Genomic DNA, 27,355 nt, shown 5'->3' with positions numbered 1-27,355 from the left:
ACGAGAATTTTTAATTAAGTCCATGAAAAGAATTTTTAAATTTGATTTTTTTTTTAAATTTTTTTTTTTTTTTTTTATGCAAATAATTCAATAACTGGGAAGAATTTAATGCCAAATTTTAAAACATTTAATTTTTTCGAAAAAATTTATGCAAATTCTATTTTAAATAATTCAATTCCTGTGAAATTTTTATTTTTTTAAATTGAATCTTTGAAAATAATTGAATTTTATTAATTTTAAAAACAATTGAATTCTTGTGATAAATATTGTTATTTATGAAAATAATTGAATTTTACAATGAATCTTTTATAAAAATTCCTGAGAATAATTGAATTTTGTTAGAGAATTTTGCTATTTATAAAGATAATTAAAATGTTAACGATAATTTTTTTTTAATTTTTTAAAATAATTGAATTTGTAAAAAAAGTTTTTGATAATTATTAAGATAGTTGAATTTTTTCAAAAAATTGCGTTAAAATTTTTTAAATTGAAACTAATTAAAAAAATTTAAATTAAATTCTTGGAAACAATGCAATTATATTAAAAATTTGTCCCAAGAATTACTTTCATAAATTAATAAAATTCTTCATAGGTTTTCAATTATTTTTAATACAATTTTAAGTAAATTCTTCGAAAAATGTAATTATTTTCAAAAATTTCATTAAAATTCTTCAAAAGAATTCAATTATCAATTTTTTTTTTAAATTCATTTATTGGAAAATTCAACGAGAATTCAATTATTTAAATACAAAAATAAATACATAATTTACTGAATAAATAAATGTTTCTCTAAACTGAATTACCATAAAGAATTTTATCAACATAATTGAATTTCTTCGAGGAATTTGATAAAGAAAAGTTTCAAACAATTGATTTTTTTATGCAAATTCTATTTTTAATAATTGAATTCAAAGTAAAATTTTCATTATTTTAGAAAATAATTGAATATTCGTGTAAAACTTTGTCAAAATTGTTTTTAAATAGTTGAATTCTTTTGGAAATTTTGTTAAAATAATAGATATACAAATTATTGAATTAAAAAAAAAATTTTGAAAATAATTGAAATTTTGCAATATTAAAAGTTTTGAAAATTATTAAATAAATGTATTACTTTTGAAAATAATTGAATTCTTGTGATGAATATTGTTATTTATGAAAATAATAAATTGACTTCCACCGAATGATTTTATTATTTATGAAAATAATGAAGTCCTTGAAAAGAATTTTTAAATTTATGCAAATAATTAAATTACTGAGAAGAATATAATGCCAAATTTTAAAATATTTAATTTTTTCGAAAAAATTTTCGCAAATTCTATTTTAACTAATTAAATTCCTGTGAAATTTTTATTTTTTTAAATTGAATTTTTGAAAATAATTGAATTCTTGTGCTGAATACACTATTATTTATCAAAATAATTGAATTTTGTCAAGGAATTTTGCTATTTATTTATAATGATAAATTGAAATATTGACGAGAATTTTTTTTAGATTTTTTGAAAATATTTGAATTTCTGCGAAGAATTTTATTAATTTTCAAAATAATTGAATTCTTGTGATGAATATTGTTATTTATGAAAATAATTGAATTTTACAATGAATCTTATTAAAATTCCTGAAAATAATTGAATTTTGTTAAAGAATTTTGATATTTATAAAGATTATTAAAATTTTAACGATAATTTTTTTTTAATTTTTTAAAATAATTAAATTCTTTCGATGAATTTAAAAAAAAATTTTAAGAATAATTACATTTTTTGAGGAATTCGAATTAAAAATTTATCAAAAATTAAAATTATGAAACTAATTGTTTTCCTCCGAATGATTTTATTATTTATGAAAATAATTAAGTCCTTTTAAAGGTATGAAAATAATTGAATATTCCAATGAATTTTATTAAAATTCCTGAAAGTAATTGAATTGAATTCGAATTGAAAATTAATCAAAAATAATTAAAATTCTGTAATAAGTTTAATTATTTATGAAAATAATTGAATTATTGCGAAGAATTTTATAAAAAAAATTTCCAAATAATTGATTTAAAAAAAAATTATACAAATTCTATTTTTAATAATTAAATTCCTGTGAAATTGTCATTTAAAAAAATAATTGAATATTCGTGTAGAACTTTGTTATAATTGTTTTTAAATAATTGAATTCTTTTGGAAATTTTATTAAAATAATAGATATACAAATTATTGAATTTAGAAAATTTTTTGAAAATAATTGAAATTTTGCAATATTAAATTTTTTGAAAATAATTGAATTCTTGTGATGAATATTGTTATTTATGAAAATAATTGACTTTTTCCGAATGATTTTATTCATTATAAAAATCCCTGAAAGTAATTGAATTTCATCGAAGAATTTTGCTATTTATAAAGATAATTTAAATATTACCTAACGATAATTTTTTTTTAATTTTTTAAAATAATTGAATTTTCAAATAATTGATTTTTTTCGACGAATTTTAATAAAATTTTTAAGAATAATAATATTGTTTTTCGAGGAATTCAAATTAAAAATTTATCAAAAATAATTGAAATTCTGTAATGAGTTTTATTTCTTATGAAAATAATTGAATTATTGCGAATAGTATTATAGAAAAAAGTTTCAAACAATTAATTCTTTTTCAAAAAATTTATGCGAATTCTATTTTTTATAATTGAATTTTCTGTGAAATTTTCATTATTTTAGAAAATAATTGAATATTCGTGTAAAACTTTGTCAAAATTGTTTTTATTTAATTGAATTCTTTTGGAAATTTTATTAAAATAATTCTACACAAAATCACTATTTTTCTAAATTTATTCAGGGATGTCAGGAATATGCCAGGGAATTTTGTCAAAAGTACTGAAATAATATTCAAATTTGAAGAATTCATAAGAAAATTCTGAATGTTATTCTTCAACATTGAAAAGATTTTATTTATTTCAAACTCGTCCTATTTTTAACAAATTATTATTCTTCTGTGAATAATGTAAATAAAAAAATTTTTATTTTTAATTTTGATAATGAAAAAAAAAATAAAACTCAATTTATTTTTATTATTATTTTTACTATTATTTTTATTATTAATATTATTATTTTAATTATTTTTAATATATATTTGTTCTTATTACAAGTATCATCTTAAAAAATCATGTTAAAAATATTTTTTCAACTATTAAAATATTTCTTGTCCTTTTTCAAAAGGGAAGGGGGGGGGATTAAAATAATTAAATTACCACTGGTCACTTTCTCATGAGGGTTTTTTTGTGACGCACTTGTATGTCCAGGTAAATTTATCCAAAAGGGGAAAGAAAGTTAGGTATATTTAGTCACGTGTACATTGCATTCTTTTCATTCACCCCTCGTGATTGTAACATGTGACCGCTGTCCACTATTATAAAAGTAAAATATTGACTATTTTTCTTTCAATTTTTTTTCCTTTCAAAACTGATATAAATTTTTTCATTTTGTTTTTATCAATTGTAATTAGATTTAAATTCACTTTTTTCATATTTAATATCTAATTATTATGTAATAAATCATTAATATAGGAAAATAGAGTAAAATAAAGAGAAACAAATTTTTTTTTATTGATTCTGTTTCTCCCCACTCTTATCTTTTTCTGTAGAGAGAAAGAGAGAGAGGGTGATATAATATAATATGTTTTCTTTTTTCTTTAAATTTCTTCTAATCGTTTCACGAGAATTAGAAATAAAACAAAAAAAAAAAATTTTTTTTAATCTTCTTAAAAAAAGAAAATTTTATCTAACTATTGAGGAAAAAAAGCAAAAGTTTATCGTGTATTGAGAAAATGTTTAAGTAATCATTTTTGCTATTTAAAATTATAATGAGAATTTAATTATATACATTAAATAATTATTGATACGAATTTATGTTCATTCTATTTTCTTTAAATAATTGCAAAAGTAATATAATTAAATTACAAAATTTTAAGTAGAAAAGAAGTTGTATTGGCAGTTGAGGAACTTAAATACGGAGAAGAGGAGTGGGGACAATGAGAGTGATAGAGAGAAACGAAGACTTCCTTCTCACTCTCATTGACCCCACTCAGACTCTTACGTTCCCCTACTCCTTAGACACACGTACCTTACGTTTCAGTTAACTCTACATAAATAATCTCATACCATTAAAAATCATTATTTAATAAATTATTTATTAAATAGTAAATTAACGTACAAAATCGCAAAAATAAATTATTTTTACTTACTTATAATTATTATTATCAAAAAAATATTCTCAAAAATTATAATCAAATTCTTTAAAACGATTCAATTATTTTCAATATCTACTATTTTCATCAAATTTCGTCAAAAAATTCAATTATTTAAAAAGGAATTTATAAAATTCATCTAAAATTCAATTATTTTCCTAAATAATAAAATTTCTACAAGAATTCAATTTTTTTTTGAAATAATTCAATTGTTCTTTTAGATTTTACAGGAATTTCTCAAGAAATGTAATTATTCTAAAAAATTAATTTTTTACTCGAAGATAAATAAATAAATAATGACTCGAAGAAGTCAATTATTTAAAAAAAATTAGTTTTCAATTCTTTACAATAATTCAATTACTTTCACTAATAATAACTTATTTCATGGAATTTCAATTTTAAAAAAAAATGTTTGATAAAATTCTAAGCAAAAATTCAATTAGTTTTATAAATAATAAAATCCTTTTAAGGAATTCAATTATTTTAAATACAATTTTACAAGCATTGCTCGAAGAATGTAATTATTCCTAAAAATTTAATTTCAATTCTTCGAAAAAATCAATAATTAAATTCACAGGAATTTAATTATTTTCAAGTACTTTAATAAAATTCTTCTTTAAAATTTAATTATTTATATAAATAATTCTTCGAAAAAATTCAATTATGTCGATAAATAACAAAACTATTCCCGGAAATTAAATTATTTGACGCATTTTAATATAATTCTTTGCAAAATTCAATTATTTTCAAAAATAATAAAATTCCTCTCAGAAATTCAATTCTTTTTAAACATCTTAATTATAACAAACTTCAACAACGGAAGAAAAAAATCATCTATACATTTTAATTAAGTTTTTTGCAATAATTCAATTATATTTATAAATAATAAAATTCTTCCCAGCAATTCAATTATTTTCATAATCAATAAAATTCATCGCAAGATTTCAATTATATTTAATACGATTTTACAGGAATTGCTTATAAAATAAAATTTTTCTTAAAAATTTAATTTCAATTCCTCGAAAAAATCAATTACTTAAAAAAATGTTTTTTTAAATTCTTTCGAATAATTCAATTACTTACATAAATATTAGAATTTGTCACAGGAATTAAATTATTTTTAAATATTTTAATACAATTTTAATTAAATGTTTTTGAAATAATTCAATTATTCTTTTAGATTTTAATAAAATTCTTTCCACGAATTCAATGATTTACCTGAATAATTCTTCAAAAGAATTCAATTATTAAAGATAAATAACAAAATTATTCCTGAAAATTCAATAATTTTATGGTATTTTAATAAAATTCTTTGCAACATTCAATTTCTTTTCATAAATAACAATATTTATCAGAAGAATTAAATTATTTTTAAAAGAAATAAATATCTTCTTGGAAATTCGATTATTTTTATAAATAATAAAATGCTTTTTAGAAATTCAATTATTTTCAAAAAAATTTAATAAAATGCCACACAGACATTCAATTATTGTTAAAAATTTTAATAAAATTCTTAGCAAGACTTAAATTATTTTTAAAAATATTTAAATTCTTTCATGAATAATAAAATTTGTTGTTGGAATTCAATTTATTATCAGAATAAGAAAAAAGTAAATATTTTTTAATGAAAATTAGGAAAATGTCAGAAACATAAAAATATAGAATGGGATTTTTGTCATTTTGTAAAGTGTCTAAAACGAGTTTTTTTGGTCGTCAAGTTTAATTTTTCGATAGCTACTTTTTTACTACTTTTTTCATTTTGAAAGCTACTTTTTGCAATTTTTTTAAAATTAATTATCGAGTGCAAAATCTGTTATTGCTATTAATATTATTAATTATTTATTATTAGGTACTACTAATTACTATATTTATTATAATATTACTATTAATATTATTATTTATCGAAACTTTAATGTCGCAGTAGTTCAATAATAAGGAAAATTAAAACAAAGACGTTCTGATTATTATTATTATTATTATTATTATTATTATTATTATTATTATAGAATTATTTATTATTATTAATTTTTATTATTTATAAATATTGCCATAAATAATAACAATAATGGAACCGACAATATAACTTTTACTGTATTAAACAGTAACAGAAATAAAAATTTCTAATATTAAAAAAATTATTATTATTGTTTATTTATAAATACAAATAAATTTGAACAATAAATAAATTTTTTTTTACTAATTAATAAAAAATGAATTTAATAATGATTTGTAGTGTAATTATAAGTGATTATTATAGTTAATAATTAAGGAAAATTTTTTTTTAATTTCTTAATTTATAAAAATTAATTGATATTCTATTTGTGGCAGACAAAAGATATATTAATGCGATAATAAAATTTAACCCGTCTACTTCGATTAGACATCAACATTACGTTCATTACGTCACGTAGTAAAATGTACAATAATTGAGAAGAGAACTTTGATGAACATTGACCGCGGTAGTTTCCGCGGATGTGAAACATTGACTTCGTCTGGTCTTTTAGACTTTGTACACCATCATTTTCAGCACAGTGAACTCTTTCTCTCTCTCTCCTTTTTCATCTCGTCAATATATTATTATTTGTATTTTTTTTTAATAATTATAAAATATTGTCACAAAGCAAATATATATTTAAAAAATTTTATTGATTTTTACAATTTATAGTAAAAAGTTTTTAATTTCTTTGATTGTTCAAAATTTTGTTTGTTTGCTTAGAAAAAAAAGAAATAATTTTTCTAAAGTAATGATATAAGAATAATGTTATTCAAAGTGAAAAAAATAGTGAAAGAATAGAAAAATAATTCTTTTGAATAGAAAGGAAATTTTATTTATTTTTTTTTAAAAGTTTTTTTGAATGCAATAAATTATTATATTGATAGAAAATTCTTTTTTTTTGGCGCAGAGAAATATTGTGCAGACTGACAATGAACATTGGTACGAATAACGCAATCTGCAATCGAAACAAATATTATTCTGATATCAAAATGATATCTTGTGACACAATTAGTATTTATGAATGGAAAAAAATTAAATAACTTATTAACGTAACGAATGAATTAATTGAAAACTTGAAATAAAGTTAATTAAAAAAGTTTACTATTACAGCAGGTAAAGAATATATTTTCTAATAGCATTGAATTTGTTTTTTCAAACTTTGAACTTATTTCCTTTTTTTCCAAATAAACAAATTGAGAAAAAAAAATTATTGACAATTTTGTAAAACAATTAAATCATTTGTTCAGAGAATTATAATTCTATTCAATAAATATTATTTAGGAAAATTATATGAATAATTGTATTTGTCAGCATTTAAAAAAAAAAATTATAAAACGATTCGAACTCTATTCATGAAAACAATGTCGCGTCTGTTGATTTATGGAAACATCTATTGTTCATTAATTTGAGTTAGATTGAACTTTAAAACGTCATAATTTACATAATTTATATCGAGACTAATTTGTCAATGTTTCGTTTAAAAAAAAATTGACTAGCGTCCCTGGAATCTGAGCTGTCAACCTAGCAACACACGATGAACTGGATCAAACTGTTCAAAAGATATCTAAATTACTTTTTATAGACTCATCCCAACTTGTTTTGATAATAAAATGCCAATTTTTTGCTTCTCTTTCTATTAAACGTTTTAAAGATAATAACCCATCGTTGAAACTTGTTAGTTTTTTTTCATTGTACACATTACATTGAATTTTCTATATCATTTATTAATATGTGTGATAGGCATTGATTTAATTATCATTTGAATAATTTCAATAAAATTTATATTATTGCATTTTCCATTTAGATTCCCTAATCAACGATTTCTAATTTATCATTTATCAATTCTGTTATTTAATAATCTGAAATTGTAAATTAATCACATTATTTAGAAGTTGATTAAAAAAGGAGAGAAACAATTTATCCTAGACGCAGAGAAATGTTTTATTTAAACCAAAATTTCAATTATGTACTTTTTGCATACATTTAAAGTAGTTGTAATTTTTTGACGAAAAAAGTATTAAAATATAGACTAGTTAAAATTAATTACTGATCTTGGTGTTTTTGTATAATATTTTTAATAAATTATCACCGCTAGAAATTTTGGGAAAAGTTATCAAAAAAAAGTTTACACATAGTCCTTATAGGAATTGCAATAAAGTTCAGTGAACGGAAATAGGAAACGGTAGCTAGCAAGCTATTTGATTTTTATAGTGTATTCGTGACAAAGTAAGTGACTTCGATAGGAAATTTAAGAAAAGAAGTTACTGCCTCAAAGCACTCTAATTTAACTGGTTCGATTTTCGATCTCTATATTCTGGTAATTTAACACCAGTAGCAAAACTTGCTCATTGAACCTACTTCTTCAGTGAGAACATGCTCACGAAGAGTAGAATCAAATTCAGAATACCAGATCACATTACATTCAGATAAGAAATTCCTGTGTGTTGTTATTTTAAAGGGGTGTGCGAGAAGACATATATAGGAAGGCTCAGGCCTACCAGTGAATTGGGATTGGGCAAAGGAAATATACAGGTATAGTATCGATTGGTACCGTTCAGTGCCAGGTGTTGGCTTGTGTGCCTTTCTCAACCCTCTTGGTTTGTTCACAAATCACCTGACTCTTTATAGGAGTTTCCAGCAGGAGATATTCGACACCCTTAAGTTTGTACGCTCTCTTCATTTCTCTTCCAACCTTTCCATTCTCTGTTTCATCATAAAACAGTTGTGCTAACACCCTCAAATGTCAAATATGTATATTTCAGTAAAAAAAAAGTTTGTGGTAATGTTTCAACAGTTTTTAATAATCGTCATTTTTCCTGAAAACAGGATGCAGTCAGATTATACATATATTCTAGAAGTGTTTTTGCTTTACGGATTTAAAAAATTTGTTTTGTTAATAGAACAAGTGACTTGTTGCTTTTTAAAGGAGATACAGCCTACGAATATCATCAAAACAATATTTTCTGACAATGTTCCCAAAAAGACTTACCCTAAATATATTATCAAAAAGACTTATCCAACAAATGTCACCAAAACAATATACATTGGCCAGTGTCATCAAAAAGACCTACCCTAAACATATCACCAAAGCAATATATTCTAAAAATATTATATCAAAAAGAGTTACCCTAAGATTGTCATCATTCCCATATACCCCAACAATGACACCAAAAATACTTACCCTAAATATATTATCAAAAAGACTTACCCTAAGAATGTCATCAAAACAATATACCTTAGCCAATACCATCGAAAACACTTACCCTAAAAATATCATCAAAAAGACTTACACTAAAAATATCTTCCAAGCAATATATTTTGGCAATACCATATTAATAAGAGTTACCTTATGATTATTATCAATTCTGTATACCCCGACAATGTCACTAAACAGAATTAGACCAAAGATATTATCAAAAAGGCTTACCCTACAAACGTCACAAAAACAATATACCTTGGGCAATATCATCAAAAAGACTTACCGTAAAAATATCATCAAAACAATATATTCTGGCAATAACATTGTAAACAGATTTACCCTAAGATTATCATCAGTCCCATGTACCCACATTTATTATGAATTTAAATACTTAATAGTTTTGATACAACGTATCAGTATTTTTTTATGGCGTAACTATTATAAAAAAAGATATCTTTAACTTATCTGGTGAGCTGACCTATCATAACACCTACCACTTACTAAAGAGTTGCATCATTTCATATAATTTGTTTAATAAGGAAATACTTGGAAAGTGAAACGTTTTTATATTTCTATTCTAAGACTGCCTGGTGATAAAGAAGCAGATTAGATATTTAATATTATAATGGTGGCGTACATTTTTCTATTTATTTTATTAAGAAAGTGGAAAATTTGTCATTTTACCGTAAAAATATTATCAAAGCAATATATTCTGACAATAACATAGTAAACAGATTTACCCTAAGATTATCTTTGATTGCATACAGCCCGATAATGTCACCAAAAAGACTTATGCCAAAGATGTCATCAAAACAACTTACCTTAAACATACCATGAAAACAACATACCTTAGCTAATATCATCAAAAAGACTTACTCTAAAAATATCATCAAAACAATATATTCTGACAATACCATATTAGAAAGAGCTACCCTAAAAATATCATCAAAGCAATATATTCTGACAATACCATATTAGAAAGAGCTACCCTAAGATTATCATCAATCCCATGTACCCCAACAATGTCACCAAAAAAAGACTTCTCCCAAAGATTTCATGAAGAAGATATACCCTAAATATATTATCAAAAAGACGAACTCGAAGAATGTCATTAAAGAGACATTCCCTACAAATGTCATCAAAACAATATGTCTTAGTCAATATTATTAAATAGACTTAGATTAAAAATATCTTCCAAGCAATATATTTTGACAATACCATATTAATAAGAGTTACCCTAAGATTATCATCAATTCTATATACCCCGACAATGTCACTTAACAGAATTAGACCAAAGATATTATCGAAAAGGCTTACCCTACAAACGTCACAAATATAATATACCTTGGGCAATAACATCAAAAAGACTTACTATAAAAATATCATCAAAGCAATATATTCTGACAATAACATAGTAAACAGAGTTACCCTAAGATTATCATCATTCCCACATACCACGATAATATCACTAAAAAAACTTACCCTAAATATATTGTTAAAAAGACTTACCCTAAAAATGTCATTAAAGCAATATATTCTGACAATACCATATTAGAAAGAGTTACCCTAAGATTATCATCAATTCCATATAACCCAATAATGTCACTATAAATACTTACCCTAAATATATTATGAAAAAAATTTACCCTAAAAATGTCATCAAAACAATATACCTTCGCCAATATCATAGAAAAGACTTACCCTAAAAATATCATCAAAGACGTTATCAAAAATATCATCAAAAGACGTTATCAAAAAGACTTACCCTATTCATGTTATCAAAACATTATATTCTGACAATGCCATATTAGAAACAGTTACTCTAAGATTTTCATCAATACCAAATACCTCTACAATGTCAACAAAAAGACTAACCCTATTATCAAAAAACTTAACTTAAAAATACTATCAATAGAATAAACTTCAGCCATAAATTCCACTAGGTGTCAGCTATTAAACACGTGTTTGTTTTTTATTTTTTGGTTGTTGCTTAAATAATTATTTGTGTGAGAAAATGTCGTCTAGTTTTGAAAATTGTGCAAAGTGTGGTAATATCATTACACGTGCTATTCCTACACAGTGTAGGAAGTGTAATCTTACTTATCATTCTAGCTCTGTATTACAGCTTTCTACTTTGTTTGATGGGTGGTTTGCTAGATGCTGTAAACCTAGGTCATTGTCGCTTTGAACTAATTCACAATCTTCATAGAATTCTGTTAATTTGGATATTATTATGAGAGCAATTATGGATTTATCCGCAACAGTGTCTAACAATTTTTGTACCATGACTGAAAATATGTCAGACATCAATAACTGTTGTCGAAGCGAGACTTGATAAATCCAAGAAGACAAGCTCAATCACGAAAGGTTGATTCTAATTTAGTAATTAATGTTTATATTAATGAACTTGCTGATCGAATTGAAAGAAAGAACAACCTTGTTTTATTCAATCTCCCTGAAAATGAGACTTTGTCAAATGATGGTAGTTTTTTGAAATCAGTAGTTACGACAACCAGATTGGAAAAATTCATTCAGATGGACGATCTTGATAATATACGCACTTTTAGAATTGATTCTAATGCGCAAAATTCTCGTTAGTCTCTCCCTGTTAGGATTGTATGTGCGACGGAGGAGAGAAAGCAAACCTAAAAAAAAATTCGTAAAAGGTAAAGAGAGACTCAGCTCGAAATTATCTGGCATATTTAATGGAGATTTTTTCTTTAATTTACCATTACAGTAGTACTGGTACTTTTTTATCGTACGCATTAATCAATAAAATCAAAACTCTTGATTCTAATTTCAAGTCACGCGAAACAAACTTGTTTCGTTCATTCACTTTAAACAATCAGACCACTGTGTAATTGCGGTTCACAATTTCTGATGGAATTACCAAGGAAACTTGATTCGTCTTTGTAGAAATTAGACTCATTAGAAAGGTCTTACAATTACTTGTTGTAATCGTAAAATTGTACAATATAATAATTAAAATTATCTACTTCTGTAATTAAATATTTAGAATTAAGTCACTTAATAGTAATTTATAAAAATTGGTCTATAAAATTTCTTCTCTGATAATATTTTTGTTTACTTTCTATAGTGTATTATAAAAATTCACTACTTTACTTGAATGATCGGCGCGTGATGTGAATTACGAATTTAAATACTTAATAGTTTTGATACAACGTATCAGTATTTTTTTATGGCGTAACTATTATAAAAAAAGATATCTTTAACTTGTCTGGTGAGCTGACCTAACATAACACCTACACTTACTAAAGAGTTGCATCATTTCATATAATTTGTTTAATAAGGAAATACTTGGAAAGTGAAACGTTTTTATATTTCTATTCCAAGACTGCCTGGTGATAAAGAAGCAGATTAGATATTTAATATTATAATGGTGGCGTACATTTTTCTATTTATTTTTTTAAGAGAATGGAAAATTTGTCATCAGATATCAAGAAGTCCGTTTTGCTGATTCCAATGCTTCTTAACAACAATTTTCAGTACCTGCTGGACTTCTTTTTACTGAGTAAGACAATCTTAATCGCGGTTATCAAGTGGTATCTAAATTTGTAACCATTTGGAAATGATTGCTATCTATAAAAAGTTGTTATGTTACAGATATTTTTTTTGTTACAGACACCGACTATTAAAGGATCTTCTAACTTGACACTACGTGGACAGATGGACAGGCGGCGGCCACCGTTTCTCAGGGGCACTTCAAAAGTTAAAGAGGTAATAAATTTACTTCTAAATAAGACATTCTTTTAAGTTACACAAATTTTCTTTTATTACCAGCTGCTTACTAATCGAAGATTTAAATACACACATATACAGTAGATGTAAAGTCAGCATAAAACATTTTTGTATAAATTAGAATGATCTAAGTTGCGTATTTATAAAGAAATTATAGTCACAGAAGTTAGTAAGGTGGTAACCAAGAACCGCACATGGGAAAATTTGGTGGAATTGGAGGAAGATGTCTAGGACCTCCAACATGGAGAATCATATTCATTCCTTCAACCATATGCCAATCGATATGACAATGAAAGAGCCACCAACCTATTTAAAGAATTATATTCAGTAAATAACTTTCACTATTGTAATTATGTAAAATTTTTATATTACCTGGATTATTGGCAATAAAACGCAATATAACGTATCCTGTTGTAGGAACAATTATAGTATCTTTCATGGATAAATAAGGATTGTAGCCAGAAGTATGTAGAACTCTTTGATGTTCCCTCAAAATTGAATTAACATCCTGAAGAGATATATTTTGAGTCCTTTCGGGTCCGATTTTCAAAACAGTAAATTTATATCCATGTAAGTGAAATGGATGGAAAACAGGGTCTACTCCAGCTGAATTAATTATATACTCAAGTTAAAAATAAAAATTTCATTAAAACCGGTTAAGCAGTTTAGAATATTTGCTTTAGAGAGAGAAATAATTACTTACCCTTGTCGTATAAAATAATTTCTACTACCGAACCTAAGTCAATATCCAAAACGTGGGTACAGTAACAAGGATTTGGACATTGATTTGTAGAAACGTATCGTCTATTACACATATCCTCGGAACCAAAATTACTTGTAATTAATAGTTCCGAAGGAGGGACGTAAACTATACCATCCGTTGTTGCAGTAGCAGTAAAAGGATACGTGGGATCTAAAAGCAAAAAAAATTCCATACTTTGTATCACTTCGGTAATTAATTTTTCCTTTCAACATAGCATGACATTTTGGAGTAAATTTTCTACGGAGTAGATAAATGTATAGAAAATGTTTCCTTATTTGCCTAACATTCCTTTTGATGTCAGTTAGTCACTATTTGAATTCCGGAGCTAATGACCCAGATAACATTGCGTGCACGCATATTTTGTACCTATTTATGCGCGCATAAATGCTTGCAAAAATGATTACTATAGATAAAGCTGCTTTGATCAAGCATTTAGTGCTTTCCATTAGCACACACATTCAAGCGCATCACAAAAAATGCGCGCCAGATGTACCTCCATGGAGGACACATATGTGTCGTCATATGAGCGCAGATATGACGCACGATGTCTGCCTTATGTTTACCTACTGCACGCATTTTGTTATCTAGGGAAAGCTTCCTTTCCAGAAAGATAAAGTCGTTTCATCTTCCTGGTGATGATTTCGGTATTCCTGGTTTTCATAATTAATTTCCTAGCCAAGTTTTGCAAATTTACTGCCTTATGTCGTGCTGTAATGTTTATTATTACTTACATGGCGATAGTTTATGAAAATTATTGGTACTGTAGAAAGGATTTTTCTCCCCAAACTCAAAAGCATGTACATCAAGTGGAAGAATAAATCTCACATCAGGTTCGCCCACAATCAGTCTCTCATTTAAAAGTTCTGTACCTTTAAGCTGATTACTACAAATAGCATTTGGACTAGACTGGTCACATTTACCGTTCCTAGGATTATACACCTGAAAGAATGTAAAACGAAATCTTATTAAAAATCCTTTTCTATTTTAATAAGTTTGTCTAGTCAAATTTTAGTACTTTTCCTTCAGGAAGAAATTTTCTGTATGTAGGCATTGATGACATAGGTGTTTTAGAAGCACCACGATAGGAAAGAATTGCCAATTGTTGATTTTCTTTCTGTGCACAATCATTAAATCCTCGTACTTGAATCCAATAGGATCCTGGTTTTTGATTCGCTGTTATGACAAAGTCGACTCTTTCACCTAGTAAGGTAAATTAAGTATTTTTATACAAAAATTTATGACAGTTGTATTTCAATTTAAAGTGTAATATTTTACCTCCTCCGGTATTTAAGGATGTTACAGTTTCTGGATTAGCTGAAGAAGCATCTTGTGCAATGATGGTTAATTCGTGATTTTCGATTGTAAACATTGAGGTGCATCTTAAACTGAATGCATTTATCAATCGGAATCTATATCTTTTTCCTGGTTCAACGTAAAACGTTTCTAAAGTCGCGTTAGTTACTTTTCCATCTGGGTCCTAAAATTAAATAATCTTGTTGTAATTTTTTATTTAGTACCTCTACCGCTCTTAAAGCACGCAACTGATCTGTCTACAGCCTTACAAACTCTTTCTATGTTGTCATATTCTAGGCATCGATTACACATTACATACCCTTTGGTCTGCGGTCTAAATCTGTTAAGCGTCATTTCACGAACTTTACAGTTTGGGCTAATCTTACAGACTTCGATCTTAAGATCAGTTTTACCGCACTTAAAGCACACAGTCGATCTGTTCACCGCCTTATAAATTCTTTCAATAAGATCATAATCTAGGAATTGATGATATCTAGTTACCTAGTCTTAATTTCTCCAGCTTTTCCTCTTCTTCTGGGTAGGTTCCTACAAAAGCTAACTTCAAACGACCAATTGGCAGAATAATTCTTGCTAGGTGACGGACATTTTTAAAGTAAATGAAATGCATGGTATTACTTACTAGTACCATACCACTAACCAAATACATCAAAAAGACTAGAAACTACAGATTCAAGAGAAGCAGTTTAGTTGCAATAAAAATAACGTCAAATACTGAATCCACTTGCCTGAAATCGACCTCTCCCATTTATCAAAATATTATCTGGTGGTTTTATAACTTGTGTATAGATGCCTGGTTGCTGTTCACTTGATAGATAATGAAACCAATCATGCATCATTATTATATGAGTGGGAAGGTCTTCATCATATAGATGCCAATTGGGATCTCGATTAGGACTTTGGCGTACAATTAAACTACCAAATTCACCGTCCATCCTGTGTGTTGCCACATGAGCATGATAGAAGAACGTACCAGCATTGTTGACACGAAATTGATACCTGCAAAATGTAATTCAAATGAAACCTATTAAATCTACTAGATAAATAAAACAATTTACCTAAAAGTACTTCCGGCCATTATTGGACATTGGGTTACCATTGGAACACCATCATAGTATTGATAACCTTCCTGAAATAGTCCATGCCAATGTAAACTCACTTCAAGTCCTTCTGCTTTATTCTCCACGTCTATTATTAACGTATCAAACTCGCATATCTGAAAAATTTAATTTAATTTATTTTCTTAATTATGAAAAGTTTATGAAGAAAAAATCTCTTTAGAGTTATTAGATACCTGAATGCTTGGACCAGGAAGTAGTCTGTTAATTGATAAAATTGTTCTCTTCTTACCATCAGCTTCAATGCATTGACAATTTGGTTTATTCAATAATTGATCCGTACCATTTTGTCGACAAGAAAAGCAAGGACTGTTAATTGATTAATTGCAGAATTATTTTTATTATGCCTCAGTTTATCAAGCTTTTGGCAATTTTTTCCATACTTACGTCCCCATAGTGTGAAAATACTCGATAGCCAAATGATAATAGCAACGTCGAGGTGGTTCATAGTTCGTACAGGGTCGTCTGCATTCTTCAAGAGTTGATAATCTCGAAGGATACGCATATTCATCTTCGTCTAATTTTACAGTACTTATCATACATAGAAACTGTTTTGTCAATCAAAAGAATCAATCAAAAGAAGCAATCAAAAGAATCAAATTCTGAAAAATATTTAAATACTTACAATAAATAAATAAATAAATACGTAAAGACCCATTTTTACTTGCTGATCGCTTAAAACTGCTTTCTATAATACAAGGAAAAATAAAAATTTATAATTTTCATGTCTTATCAACGGTTTTGTGCTTATACTTCACCTTGAATTATTACATACAATAAATTTTTAGGAAAAACAATTTATTTACATTAGGTTGGATAATTGTTTAACATATAATGTGTACATATAGAAACAATACATAAGGTACATTGTTGTAGTAGTTTTCAAATGATTATAAGACCTGTTCGAAATGAAACTTTATAAGTAAAAAATTTTTAATTTGAGTATTAAATAATACTACGTCAATAATACTACTGCGTCAAAACAAGGAACCTTTTTAAATATATCAATTTCTCGTTTTAAATGAGTTTCAGGAATGAATCTAATCTTGGATGACGATAAGTCAATGAGCGAAACTTTCCTAAAAATTTATTAAATATTTACTTGCAATATTCGGCATATTTAACTGAAAAGTTTAGTGAAAATTGTGTAAAGATTTAAATGTCCGATTAAATACAGTGGAACCTCGATTATCCGAACTAACCTAGGTAAGGCCAGGTTCGGATAATCGAAAGTTCGGATAATAGAGGTTTTAATGATTTTCATAATTAAAGTAAAAAAATTGGACAGTTGAACTATATATATTTAATTTAATACATTTTTTAAAGATATATAAGTATATTGTATGTGTAAATATATATTAATTTATAATAATAAATTAATAAAACAGAGATTCATGATTTTTTAAGATTTTTTTGACATAAATTTCGTTATTTTGCTTTGAAAGATGCTAAAAAAGTCCCGCGACAAAAGGAATGATAAAAAAAATAGAGAAAATAAATGTTAAGATTCGGAAGGTAAAGAAAAAGTCCGGATAACAGAAGTTCGGATAAAATGATTTTTGGTTCGGATAATAGAGGGTTCGGATAACAGAGGTTCGGATAATCGAGGTTCCACTGTAAATGTTTAGTGTGAAAATGTCCTGAACATTTAAATTACATTTTCGCTTAGTTATAATATTATAATTAGGCGAAAATGTAATTTAAATGTTCAGGAAAGTTTCGCGCTAAACATTTATTTAATCGGGACATTTAAATCTTTACACAACTTTCAATAAACATTGCAATTACATATTCCGAACATTGCAAGTAAATATTTAATAAATTTTTAGGAAATTTTCGGTGCTGTGGGGGTTACAAGACTATTAGACGTATTAAAAAAATTGACTAATTGCATGTAATCCCTATTGAAAATAATCACGTGGATTTGCACGTGTCGATTTAGATATGTAAATACATTTGTTATACACGTAATACATCACATTACTAGGAAAAATAATTACATATGAGGAAAAATTAGTCGCTCGAATATCAGTCAAGAATCACCGAGCGCCTCTGAGCCATTCACTTGACTGATACCAAAGCGTTTATCATATCGTTTTGCATACAACTCCTTATTTGTTATCAAAAAAATTAAATTGTAAATTATAAAAAACTTTCAATATAAAATAATTAGTTAGAATAAAATTCATTCTATGAAATTAAAAACAAAAATTTTTCTTCCTGCATCTATCGATTATATTTTCGTTGTTTTGAACGAACTCTGTGGAACTCGGCTTGAAATCACCTTTCACTTCTGATTATATTGTTTTCTTCGGTACTCATTGTGACCTCTATTGGAGACGTTCGAAAGCACGCTGGTAAACAAAAACAGATAACACGACAGCTGTAGACGCGGAACAGTAGTAACCACAACAAACATATGTCACAAAAATAATGCATTTACTATTCAATATAGTATTTCATATTTGTAATTTATCCTGTCTAATAAATGAAAGATACTAATTTAAAAATGAAAAATGAATCTAAATTGTGACTTGATTCAGAAAAATGGATTTACTTTCCTTAAAACCCATTTTTTTTAAAAAAAATTTGGCACCGTTAAAAATGAAGCTAAATGAAAACACATATAGATGACAATGTACTTTAAAAGAAAGGTACTGTAAAATCTTAAATTAGAATTATCTACTTTATGTAGTATTATTAATTATTAATTTATTTATATATACTTTTGAATACTTTATTTATAAATTTGTTTATAAATAGTTTAAAAAAATTAGTTTATAAATTTGCAATATTACCCCAAGGTGGATATATTTAATATTGTGGTAATATTTTTGGAATAGTTTTAAGAAATGTTGCCTTAATATTGTCCCAATATTTTCCATTAGCAACATTCGAGGAATGTATTTTTAATTATAAATTTCAGCCAAGCAAAGGTCGAAGTGAAAAAATGGAAACGAGACCAATTGGAATTGTTGGAAACAATGATGGTGAACGAGTTAGTGATGATGATCCAACACCTGACGGATTATTGAGACAAAATTATGAATTACGACATAGACTTGAGGAAGAAACTGCGAGTTATAAAAGACGTCTTGATACCTATCGACAAGCTCAACAGCATCAGGCAGCTTTAGTTTCTCGTTTGCAAGCCAAAGTAATTTTTTAATAAATTTTTTTTTAATACAAAAAGAAGCTATTTCTCTATACCTAATTTTTATATTTACCGCAGTTTCATTATTGGATTTTTCTCTTTTTTATTAAAGGTTCTTCAGTATAAACAAAGATGTTCCGAATTAGAAAATCAAATGGTTGAATCACTTCCAGCAGAAATAGTAAGAGTCCCATCATCTTCAGCAAGAGGTAATTCAGCATTGGATGCTGCACAGCAAACATTGCGTGAATTACGAGAAGAGCAGATACATGATTTAGAAACAGCTTTAAAAAAATTATCTGAAGAAAGAAGAAGGTATTGAGGATTTAAAAAATGGAACATTAGATTTTGTTAAAAGAAAATTAAAATTAAAAATCTATTTTTTGTTTTAGATGCGACAAACTTTTGCAATTAAACACATCATTGAAGGATCAACTGGAAGAATCACATCAAACAAATGAAACACTAACTAATGATCTTCAAAAATTAAGTAACGAATGGGATTCAATGAGAGAGGAATTATTAATCAAGGAGGATGAATGGAAAGAGGAGGAACTTGCATTCAATGAATATTACACATCAGAACACAATAGATTATTAAATTTATGGAGGAATGTAGTTTCAGTGAAACGTTTATTTTCCGATGTTAAATCATCAACCGAAAGGGATCTCTCTAAATTACGAAATGAAATCAGTATTGCCTCTAATTTCATGGTTTCTGCATGCACCAGCACAAAGTTTGCTGTTAAAATGCAAATGGCAGCAGCTCAACCAATTGTTAGTATATTAATTACACAGGCACACAAAAAAAAAAAGTGTCGTGGCCGAGACACTACAGTAGTATATTCCCATGTATTTTTGGCCGCTGAATCCGAATCTGAAGTCCGAATGCTCAAATTGGTTCTTTTTTTTGAGTTATACTCAAAAAACGACTCAAAACACGAATTTGAACCAAAAAAATTAAAAATTTTTTTTGTGACATGACAATAGCATATTTCCATGTATTTTTTCCCGCTGAATCCGGATTCGAAGTCAGAATTGACAGATGTGCTCAAAATTATGAGCTAATCTCAAAAACCGACTCAAAAAATCGATTTAAAATGACGAAAATGAAAAATTTTTTCTGTGACATTGCAAAAGTATATTCCTATGTATTTTTTCATGCTGAATCCGAATTCGAAGTCAAAATTGACAGATTTGCTCAAAATTTTGAGATAAGCTCAAAGAACTGATAAAAAAAACGATTTAAAATAAAGAAATGGAAATTTTTTGCTATGACACTACATTACAGTATTTCCATATCGGATCTCGCATTTAAAGTCAGAATTGACAGATTTATGACTGATTTGCTCAAAATTTTGAGATATACTCAAAAAACTGATAAAAATGTAATTTAATATGAATAAAGGAAATTTTTTGCTATGACACTACACTAGTGTATTCCCATGTATTTTTTCACTGTGATTCCAAAGTCAGAATTTTCAAAGTGGCTCAAAATTTTGGATTTCATTAAAAGTGCTCAAAAACATGCATGCTTGTACCTGTAACCAGGGTTTGAGTTCTAAAAAATTTTATGTCATTCTGATAATTCTAACTTCGAATTTGTATTCAGCGTATATAAAATTCATGAGAATACACTACCGAATACCAAAAAAATGAACTCTTTTGCATTATATTAAATTTTGAACATTTTTGGATTTAACTTAAAATTTTGAGCCAATTTAATAATTTTAAATTTGAATTTAGAAGCAGATGTAAAAACATGAGAATATACTAATGTAGTGTACTAGCAAGAAAAGTAGAGTTTCTTGACTTTAATTTTTGTAACTTAACAGATTATCTTGTGTGTCTCAAAATTTTGAGCCATTAGAATAATTCTGACTTCAAATGCGAGATCCGAGTGTAAAAATATATGGAAATACTGTAATGTAGTGTCATAGCAAAAAATTGCCATTTCTTTATTTTAAATCGCTTTTTTATCAGTTCTTTGAGCTTATCTCAAAATTTTGAGCAAATCTGTCAATTTTAACTTCGAATTCGGATTCAGCATGAAAAAATACATAGGAATATACTTTTGCAAGGTCCCAGAAAAAATTTTTCATTTTCGTCATTTTAATTCGGTTTTTTGAGTCGTTTTTTGAGTTTAGCTCAAAATTTTGAGCACATCTGTCAATTCTGACTTCGAATCCGGATTTAGCGGGAAAAAATACATGGAAATATGCTATTGTCATGTCTCACAAAAAAAATTTTTAATTTTTTTGGTTCAAATTCGTGTTTTGAGTCGTTTTTTGAGTATAACTCAAAAAAAGAGCCAATTTGAGCATTCGGACTTCAGATTCGGATTCAGCGGGCAAAAATACATGGGAATATACTACTGTAGTGTCTCGGCCACGAAACTTTTTTTTTTGTGTGCCTGTGTTATTATCTCTTCTCGTTCCATTTTCGAAAGTAATTTAATTATCCTTCTTTTCATTGTTTAATTAGACGCCCCAGTCGTTTCAACAAATTCAAAGTGCATCCGACTTAAAAGCAGAAATTGCTTCAATGAAACAACAATTTGATTTGGCACAAGGCGAAATTCGAATGAAGGATGAAAGAATTCAACAATTGTTGAAGGAGCTTCAATCTCTGGTGAGATAATTTTTACCCCAATTAACAAAATTTAATAATTGTTCCCAACCAGAAACATGATTTTTAATTTAAATTTCATATTAGGAGGAGAGATGCGGAGAGGCTGAGTCGGGTGTTACTCAAGCAATAAGAATGCAGGAGGACATTGAAATTTTACAAACTGCATTAAAAGATATTGCTCACGCTGTAATTCAGGATGCAGAATCTCGCAATGCTGAAAATAATCAACCACCACCTCATATTCATTTATCACCTTCGATACCAATTCCTCCAAAATCACCGAAACGTGGAACCAGAAGTGCCACCACTCCTGCCTTTGCCGAAAGTACAATCAGCGCTGTTCAAGCTGCTCTTCACAAATACCAATTATCAATTCACGAACTTCAGGTATTTCTTCTAATAAAGCAAAAATATCATCAAAAAGTTAATAACACTAATTATTTTTAGGTAAAATTGCAAACAAATAAAGAACAATTGTCACTAACTCGCAAGCAATGTGAAAGCGCAGAGGATGCGACTCTACAATTAGAAGGTAAAATTACAGAAATTATGTCACAATTAGATGCAAGTAGATCACAATGCTTGCAATTAAATCAAGAAAAGGATATTCTGCAAAAAAATTTGGATTCAATTCGATCCGAGAAAAATGCTCTTGATCGAAATAGACTCGAAATTACAAACATGGTGAGCTTTTTTATAATAGTTCGATACAATAATAGTGTAATAAAATTTTTCTTTATTACTTTCTTTTCACATTTCAGATGGAAACGTTGAATTCGGATTACGATAAATTACAAAAATCTAACAATAAATTACAAAAATTGTGTGAGAATCTTGATGATGAGAAAATGTATCTTCAAGATGAACTTGGAAGAATTCTTAAAGAAGCTGAACTCAGGTATAATTAATTATTCTATTCTTTCACTGCTTTAACTCTCATAATTTTTTTTCCTAATCTGATTTTCAATTAGGGAACAAACACTGCGATTAGAAGAGGAACGCAGCAGTAAAATGAGAGAAGAAATTCTGACACTTAGAGAAGAGTTAAGTAGAACATCACTCGACAGGGATATGTTGGAACAACAGAAATTAGAAACAGATAGTTTGATATCACAAATCGAAAAGAGTAAAGGTAAGAAAAACAATATAGTTTATTATCAACCACTGACATTTATAAATAATGTAATAATTCATATCAATTTAGGTGATGTTGAATTGGAGTTGGAGCAAATTCTACTCGAAAAATCAGACATTCAGGAAATGTTATCAAAAATGGAATCGATTTGTGTAAATCATGAAGAGGATAAAGCAAGACTTCAAGATGAAATAAAAAAGGTTTTGATATTATTTTTTTATGAATAATTCTGTTTTTAATATATGAGTGATGTCTGATATTTTTTTTTCAATAGTTGAATGAGGAGAAAGAGAAAGTAGCAAGCCAATGTACCGATCAGCAAGGAGATTTATCATCATTGAAGAAGGAACTTTTACAAGCTGAGCAAAATCGATTGGATTTGGAATCGGAAAAAGTTTCTCTACATGAAAAGATCAAAGTTTTAGAAATTGAGAAAGAAAAAGTTGAAATTGAATTAGGTCAAGTGTCACGAGAACGTAGTGATTTGAGCAATCAATTATCAATTTTGGCGAGAAAGAAAGAAACTCTAAATGAGGAGTTGATGAGATTGAGGCAACGACTCGAGCAAGCAAATGAAATGAATGCTAGGATAAATAGAAATCTCGAAGATCTTGTTAAAGACAATGAGGAAAAACAGGTACTTAAGGTTCATTAGTGCATTAGCCGCATCTTAATCCTCAACCTTGTGGAGTCTTAATACTTTAGATTTACCCAATAAGCCTCCTCCAATTATTAAACCAAGCTTTATACAGTACATTATGATCCAAATATTATGACCATTCAATTTCTCTACTGTATTTACAGGTAATTTTAGAAGCAAGTGAAAAGGAACTTCAAAGACTACAAGAGCAATTAGCATCAGTTCGCAGTGAAAAAGAAACTTTAGAAGGTGTTCTATTTGATACACAGAGCAATCTTGAAACGACACACGTTAAAAAAACTCAATTAGAGAAAGATCAGCAGGATCTATTAATAAAACAAGAAAGTCTAAAAGGACAGATTTCTCGTTTGACGAAAGAATTAGAAAATAGTGAAAAACGTGCCCAGGATATGAAGTACACTCTAACTCAGCAGAGTGAAAATCAGGAAGCTGAGTTTCAACAAATCATTTTAAATCTCAAAAAGCAGAGTGAAGACAGTATTAGAAAATTGAATGAAGAAAAGGTATTAAAAACATGTTTAATTTTAGATTTAGATTTTATTTTCATATTTCTTATTTTTACATTACAGGAACAGATTAGAGTTTCATTGGAAAAACGTCTGCAACAGAATGTATCACAATTAAATAGCGAGAAGGATGGTGAAATAGCGCAATTGGAAAAAAATGTACAAGAAATGCAAATGCATGTTGAAACTGTTTGCCAGCAACATGAAGAAGTACTCCTTCGTGCTGAAAATGATAAACAGCAGGCATTGCTCATTGGTAAAATTTTTAAGATCAAAATACTTCTCTTTTATGCTTCATTGTGAATCTAAAGAATAATCTATATTAACACGTAGAATTCAATTTTGTATAGACTTCTACGCAGGATTTAATGTCTACATAGGATTAGGATCCTATTATAAAATATGTCAATGTACTTTTACAGCTCATCACGATCAACAAGCATTAGTTGAAAAACTTGAGGGTGTTTACAGAGAATTAGAAGAAGAAAAAGGAAGTTTAGATCGTCTTCGAAGGGAAGCAGCTACACGCGCTGATCAGGATCGCATAAATTTGAATCAATTGCGTGACGAATTTAATAGACTAAAAACGCGATCAGAGGAAATGAAATTAAAAGGCGATGAAGAAAAGATTAAATTGGAACTAAAGATGGAGGAAGTCATAAAAGAAAAAGACTCTGCTCAAAGAGAAGTTGAAGAATTACAAGTTCAACTTCATATGACAGAGGACAAAGTCGATAGTCTACAGAATCTACTTCATGAAAATGACCGAAAACTCAAAGAAGGTATATTTTAGGATTTATTTTTAGATCTAAGATATGTATCATCAAATATTAATTTTCCTTCTGTTTTCTAACACAGCTGAAAATACAATCGAATCATGTCGCAAAGAATTAGTAGACATTCGTCGTCAATTAACGGATTCGAATTTCGAAAAAGATAAATACAGCAGTACTAATAAGGAATTAAGAGAATATGTAAAGAGGATCGAGAGCGAGAAAAGAGAACAGAATAGAGCACTAGAGGAAGGTCATCAAAAAGTTGCAGGTATATAAAGTAATAATATACCAATCATTTTGTATTAAATAAGAAGAATGGGTTCTAAATTTTATTGACGTATTTTAGCTTTAGAAGACATGAAGACTACACTTGACGCAGAAAGAACTCGCCTGCAAGCTAATATTCGAGATATGGAACGAGAAATTACACAATTACAACAGCAACTTCGTTTCACGCAGGATGAATTGCAAAAATCGCATTCAATGAATTCGACCGCGCAGAATGAAGAGAAAGAACTGCAAGGACGTCTTGCTAATGAAATTGAAGAGAGGGAGCGACTACAACTTCAGCTCCACCAAGTTAAAAAACAGGTAAACATAATTTATATATATTTGGAAGATGTTTTTTGCAAAGGAACTTTTGGAAAATATGTCTGCTCACAGGTACTTTTGATTCCTCAATCCAAAGTTATGGAGTTTGGTATAGGAAAATAAAAATTAATAAAACGTTTTAACTTAACTAGCTAGGAACCTACCAATACTCAATAAATCCCGAAACCCTTCTTTTAGGATTCATTTCGTCCACACCCGAAACTATCATAAGCTACAATCTCTTCCTATGTGCCCTTAATCAAGGCATCTATGACACCTAGTAACCATCACTTTCTTCCTAATGGGGCACGACATTAAGCCAAACTTTATACGTCCCAATTTCTGCAGCCTTTCCGCCTCCTCTGAGTCAGTGACTACAACCGCGAGCTTCACCCCTCGACGGTATGGTCCAAGGACCATCACCTTCCTGCTTCCTTCATACAACTGCCAACAGTGAAGGCCTTTTTATTGGAGTCGCCGCCGATCTTAATCAGGAGGTCTCCCTTTCTTGTAACCCTTGCAGCTACGACTCATGTGTGGCTGACGTCCGGGTTAACCTCCTTGCGAAGCTTACCCCAAACGTCAGCATACGTCTTACCCTGAGCTAAGCGGATGACCATTGTCGATCCCCTCCTTGCCTTTTTCAGTTTTTCTAATCTAATCTAATCTAACAACCGAGATCGACCTGGACTTTCCTAAAAAGAGGAAAGTAAGAACCTAGATTAGAAAACCCATTGTACCAGACTCCAGCTCGCTCGTTTATTGCAACCCCTTTAGAGTCCTGTTCTTCTCCAGAAATCCAGTATCTCTTCAATCGATAGGTTGCTTACCTGCTTAGGGTCAATGATTGTCTGACCCCAACTAGACAACTTGATCCTAGCTAACGCTGGGCATTCAGATAATATGTGAGTCGAAGTTTCGTTACTCTCCTCACACAGTCTGCACATAGGTGAAACTTGTCTACCTATTTTATGCTGATGGTAATTCAATAGTCCATGACCAGTAAGTAGACGAACTACGGTTCTAACTTTGGTCTTATCGAGTTTTAGGATATCGCTTGCTCGCCTCTTATTGTGTGCAAGCCACAACAAAGTCTTCGCTTGCCTTCCCACCTCAAAGTCCGCCCAATACTTCTCATGTTCCCTTTGACCCCATCTTTCTATGGCTCCCTTAACCAAGCACGGCATTATTGCCAATGTCGGTTCCGGACCTATAAATGCCGTCTTGTACCCGGTTTTCGCCAAGACGTCTACTCTTTCATTACCCTTAATCCCCGAGTGTTCCGGTACCCAGATCAATGAAAGTTTATTTACCGAACCCAACTCATCTAGTACGCTACGGCATTCCCAGACAAATTTTGATTATATTGTGGGATTTTTCAGAGCCCCTAAGGCCGCCTGACTATCTACACAAATACTTATCCTCTTGCCCTTTATTCCTTTTTTAATGGACAATTGGGCGTAAGTTAAAATCGCAGACCTCGGCCTGCCAGACCGTGGAATATTGTCCCAATGACTCAGCCATTTTAATGCA

The 27,355-nt window shown here is 28.2% G+C and overlaps 2 protein-coding genes across 4 annotated transcripts in view; one reads left to right on the top strand and one right to left on the bottom strand.

Moving 5' to 3' along the window:
- Positions 1-27,355, top strand: part of LOC122505770 (rootletin) — a 33,800-nt gene that overhangs the window by 901 nt on the left and 5,544 nt on the right. Inside the window, exons 1-17 of one of the 3 annotated variants that reach the window (XM_043617590.1) lie at positions 12,924-12,949; positions 13,060-13,155; positions 19,295-19,525; positions 19,635-19,837; positions 19,915-20,299; positions 22,007-22,153; positions 22,238-22,540; positions 22,601-22,837; positions 22,915-23,051; positions 23,125-23,285; positions 23,358-23,488; positions 23,563-23,925; positions 24,093-24,452; positions 24,519-24,711; positions 24,878-25,237; positions 25,314-25,499; positions 25,578-25,822. In XM_043617590.1, coding sequence (XP_043473525.1) covers positions 13,105-13,155; positions 19,295-19,525; positions 19,635-19,837; positions 19,915-20,299; positions 22,007-22,153; positions 22,238-22,540; positions 22,601-22,837; positions 22,915-23,051; positions 23,125-23,285; positions 23,358-23,488; positions 23,563-23,925; positions 24,093-24,452; positions 24,519-24,711; positions 24,878-25,237; positions 25,314-25,499; positions 25,578-25,822 — 3,693 coding nt within the window. In that variant the 5' untranslated portion in view covers positions 12,924-12,949; positions 13,060-13,104. Of the gene's footprint in view, positions 1-12,923; positions 12,950-13,059; positions 13,156-18,773; positions 19,023-19,294; positions 19,526-19,634; positions 19,838-19,914; positions 20,300-22,006; positions 22,154-22,237; positions 22,541-22,600; positions 22,838-22,914; positions 23,052-23,124; positions 23,286-23,357; positions 23,489-23,562; positions 23,926-24,092; positions 24,453-24,518; positions 24,712-24,877; positions 25,238-25,313; positions 25,500-25,577; positions 25,823-27,355 lie in introns of those variants that run through there. The other 2 variants (XM_043617589.1, XM_043617592.1) reach the window with 2 other exon arrangements.
- LOC122505772 (laccase-like) lies at positions 13,192-17,162 on the bottom strand. Its single transcript, XM_043617593.1, has 12 exons — positions 17,144-17,162; positions 16,994-17,056; positions 16,756-16,916; positions 16,545-16,677; positions 16,309-16,466; positions 15,979-16,249; positions 15,215-15,416; positions 14,955-15,139; positions 14,671-14,878; positions 13,880-14,089; positions 13,549-13,782; positions 13,192-13,482 (listed from the first exon to the last, which is right to left on the bottom strand). The coding sequence occupies exons 2-12, from the start codon at positions 17,024-17,026 to the stop codon at positions 13,343-13,345; spliced, it is 1,935 nt and encodes a 644-aa protein (XP_043473528.1). The 5' UTR covers positions 17,027-17,056; positions 17,144-17,162; the 3' UTR covers positions 13,192-13,342.

The sequence above is a fragment of the Leptopilina heterotoma genome, unplaced genomic scaffold, assembly GCF_015476425.1.
Source record: "Leptopilina heterotoma isolate Lh14 unplaced genomic scaffold, ASM1547642v1 Lhet_369, whole genome shotgun sequence".
Lineage (NCBI taxonomy): Eukaryota > Metazoa > Arthropoda > Insecta > Hymenoptera > Figitidae > Leptopilina > Leptopilina heterotoma.
The sequence above is the reverse complement of the archived record's forward strand: the minus strand, read 5'-3'. Positions and strand labels throughout refer to the sequence as shown.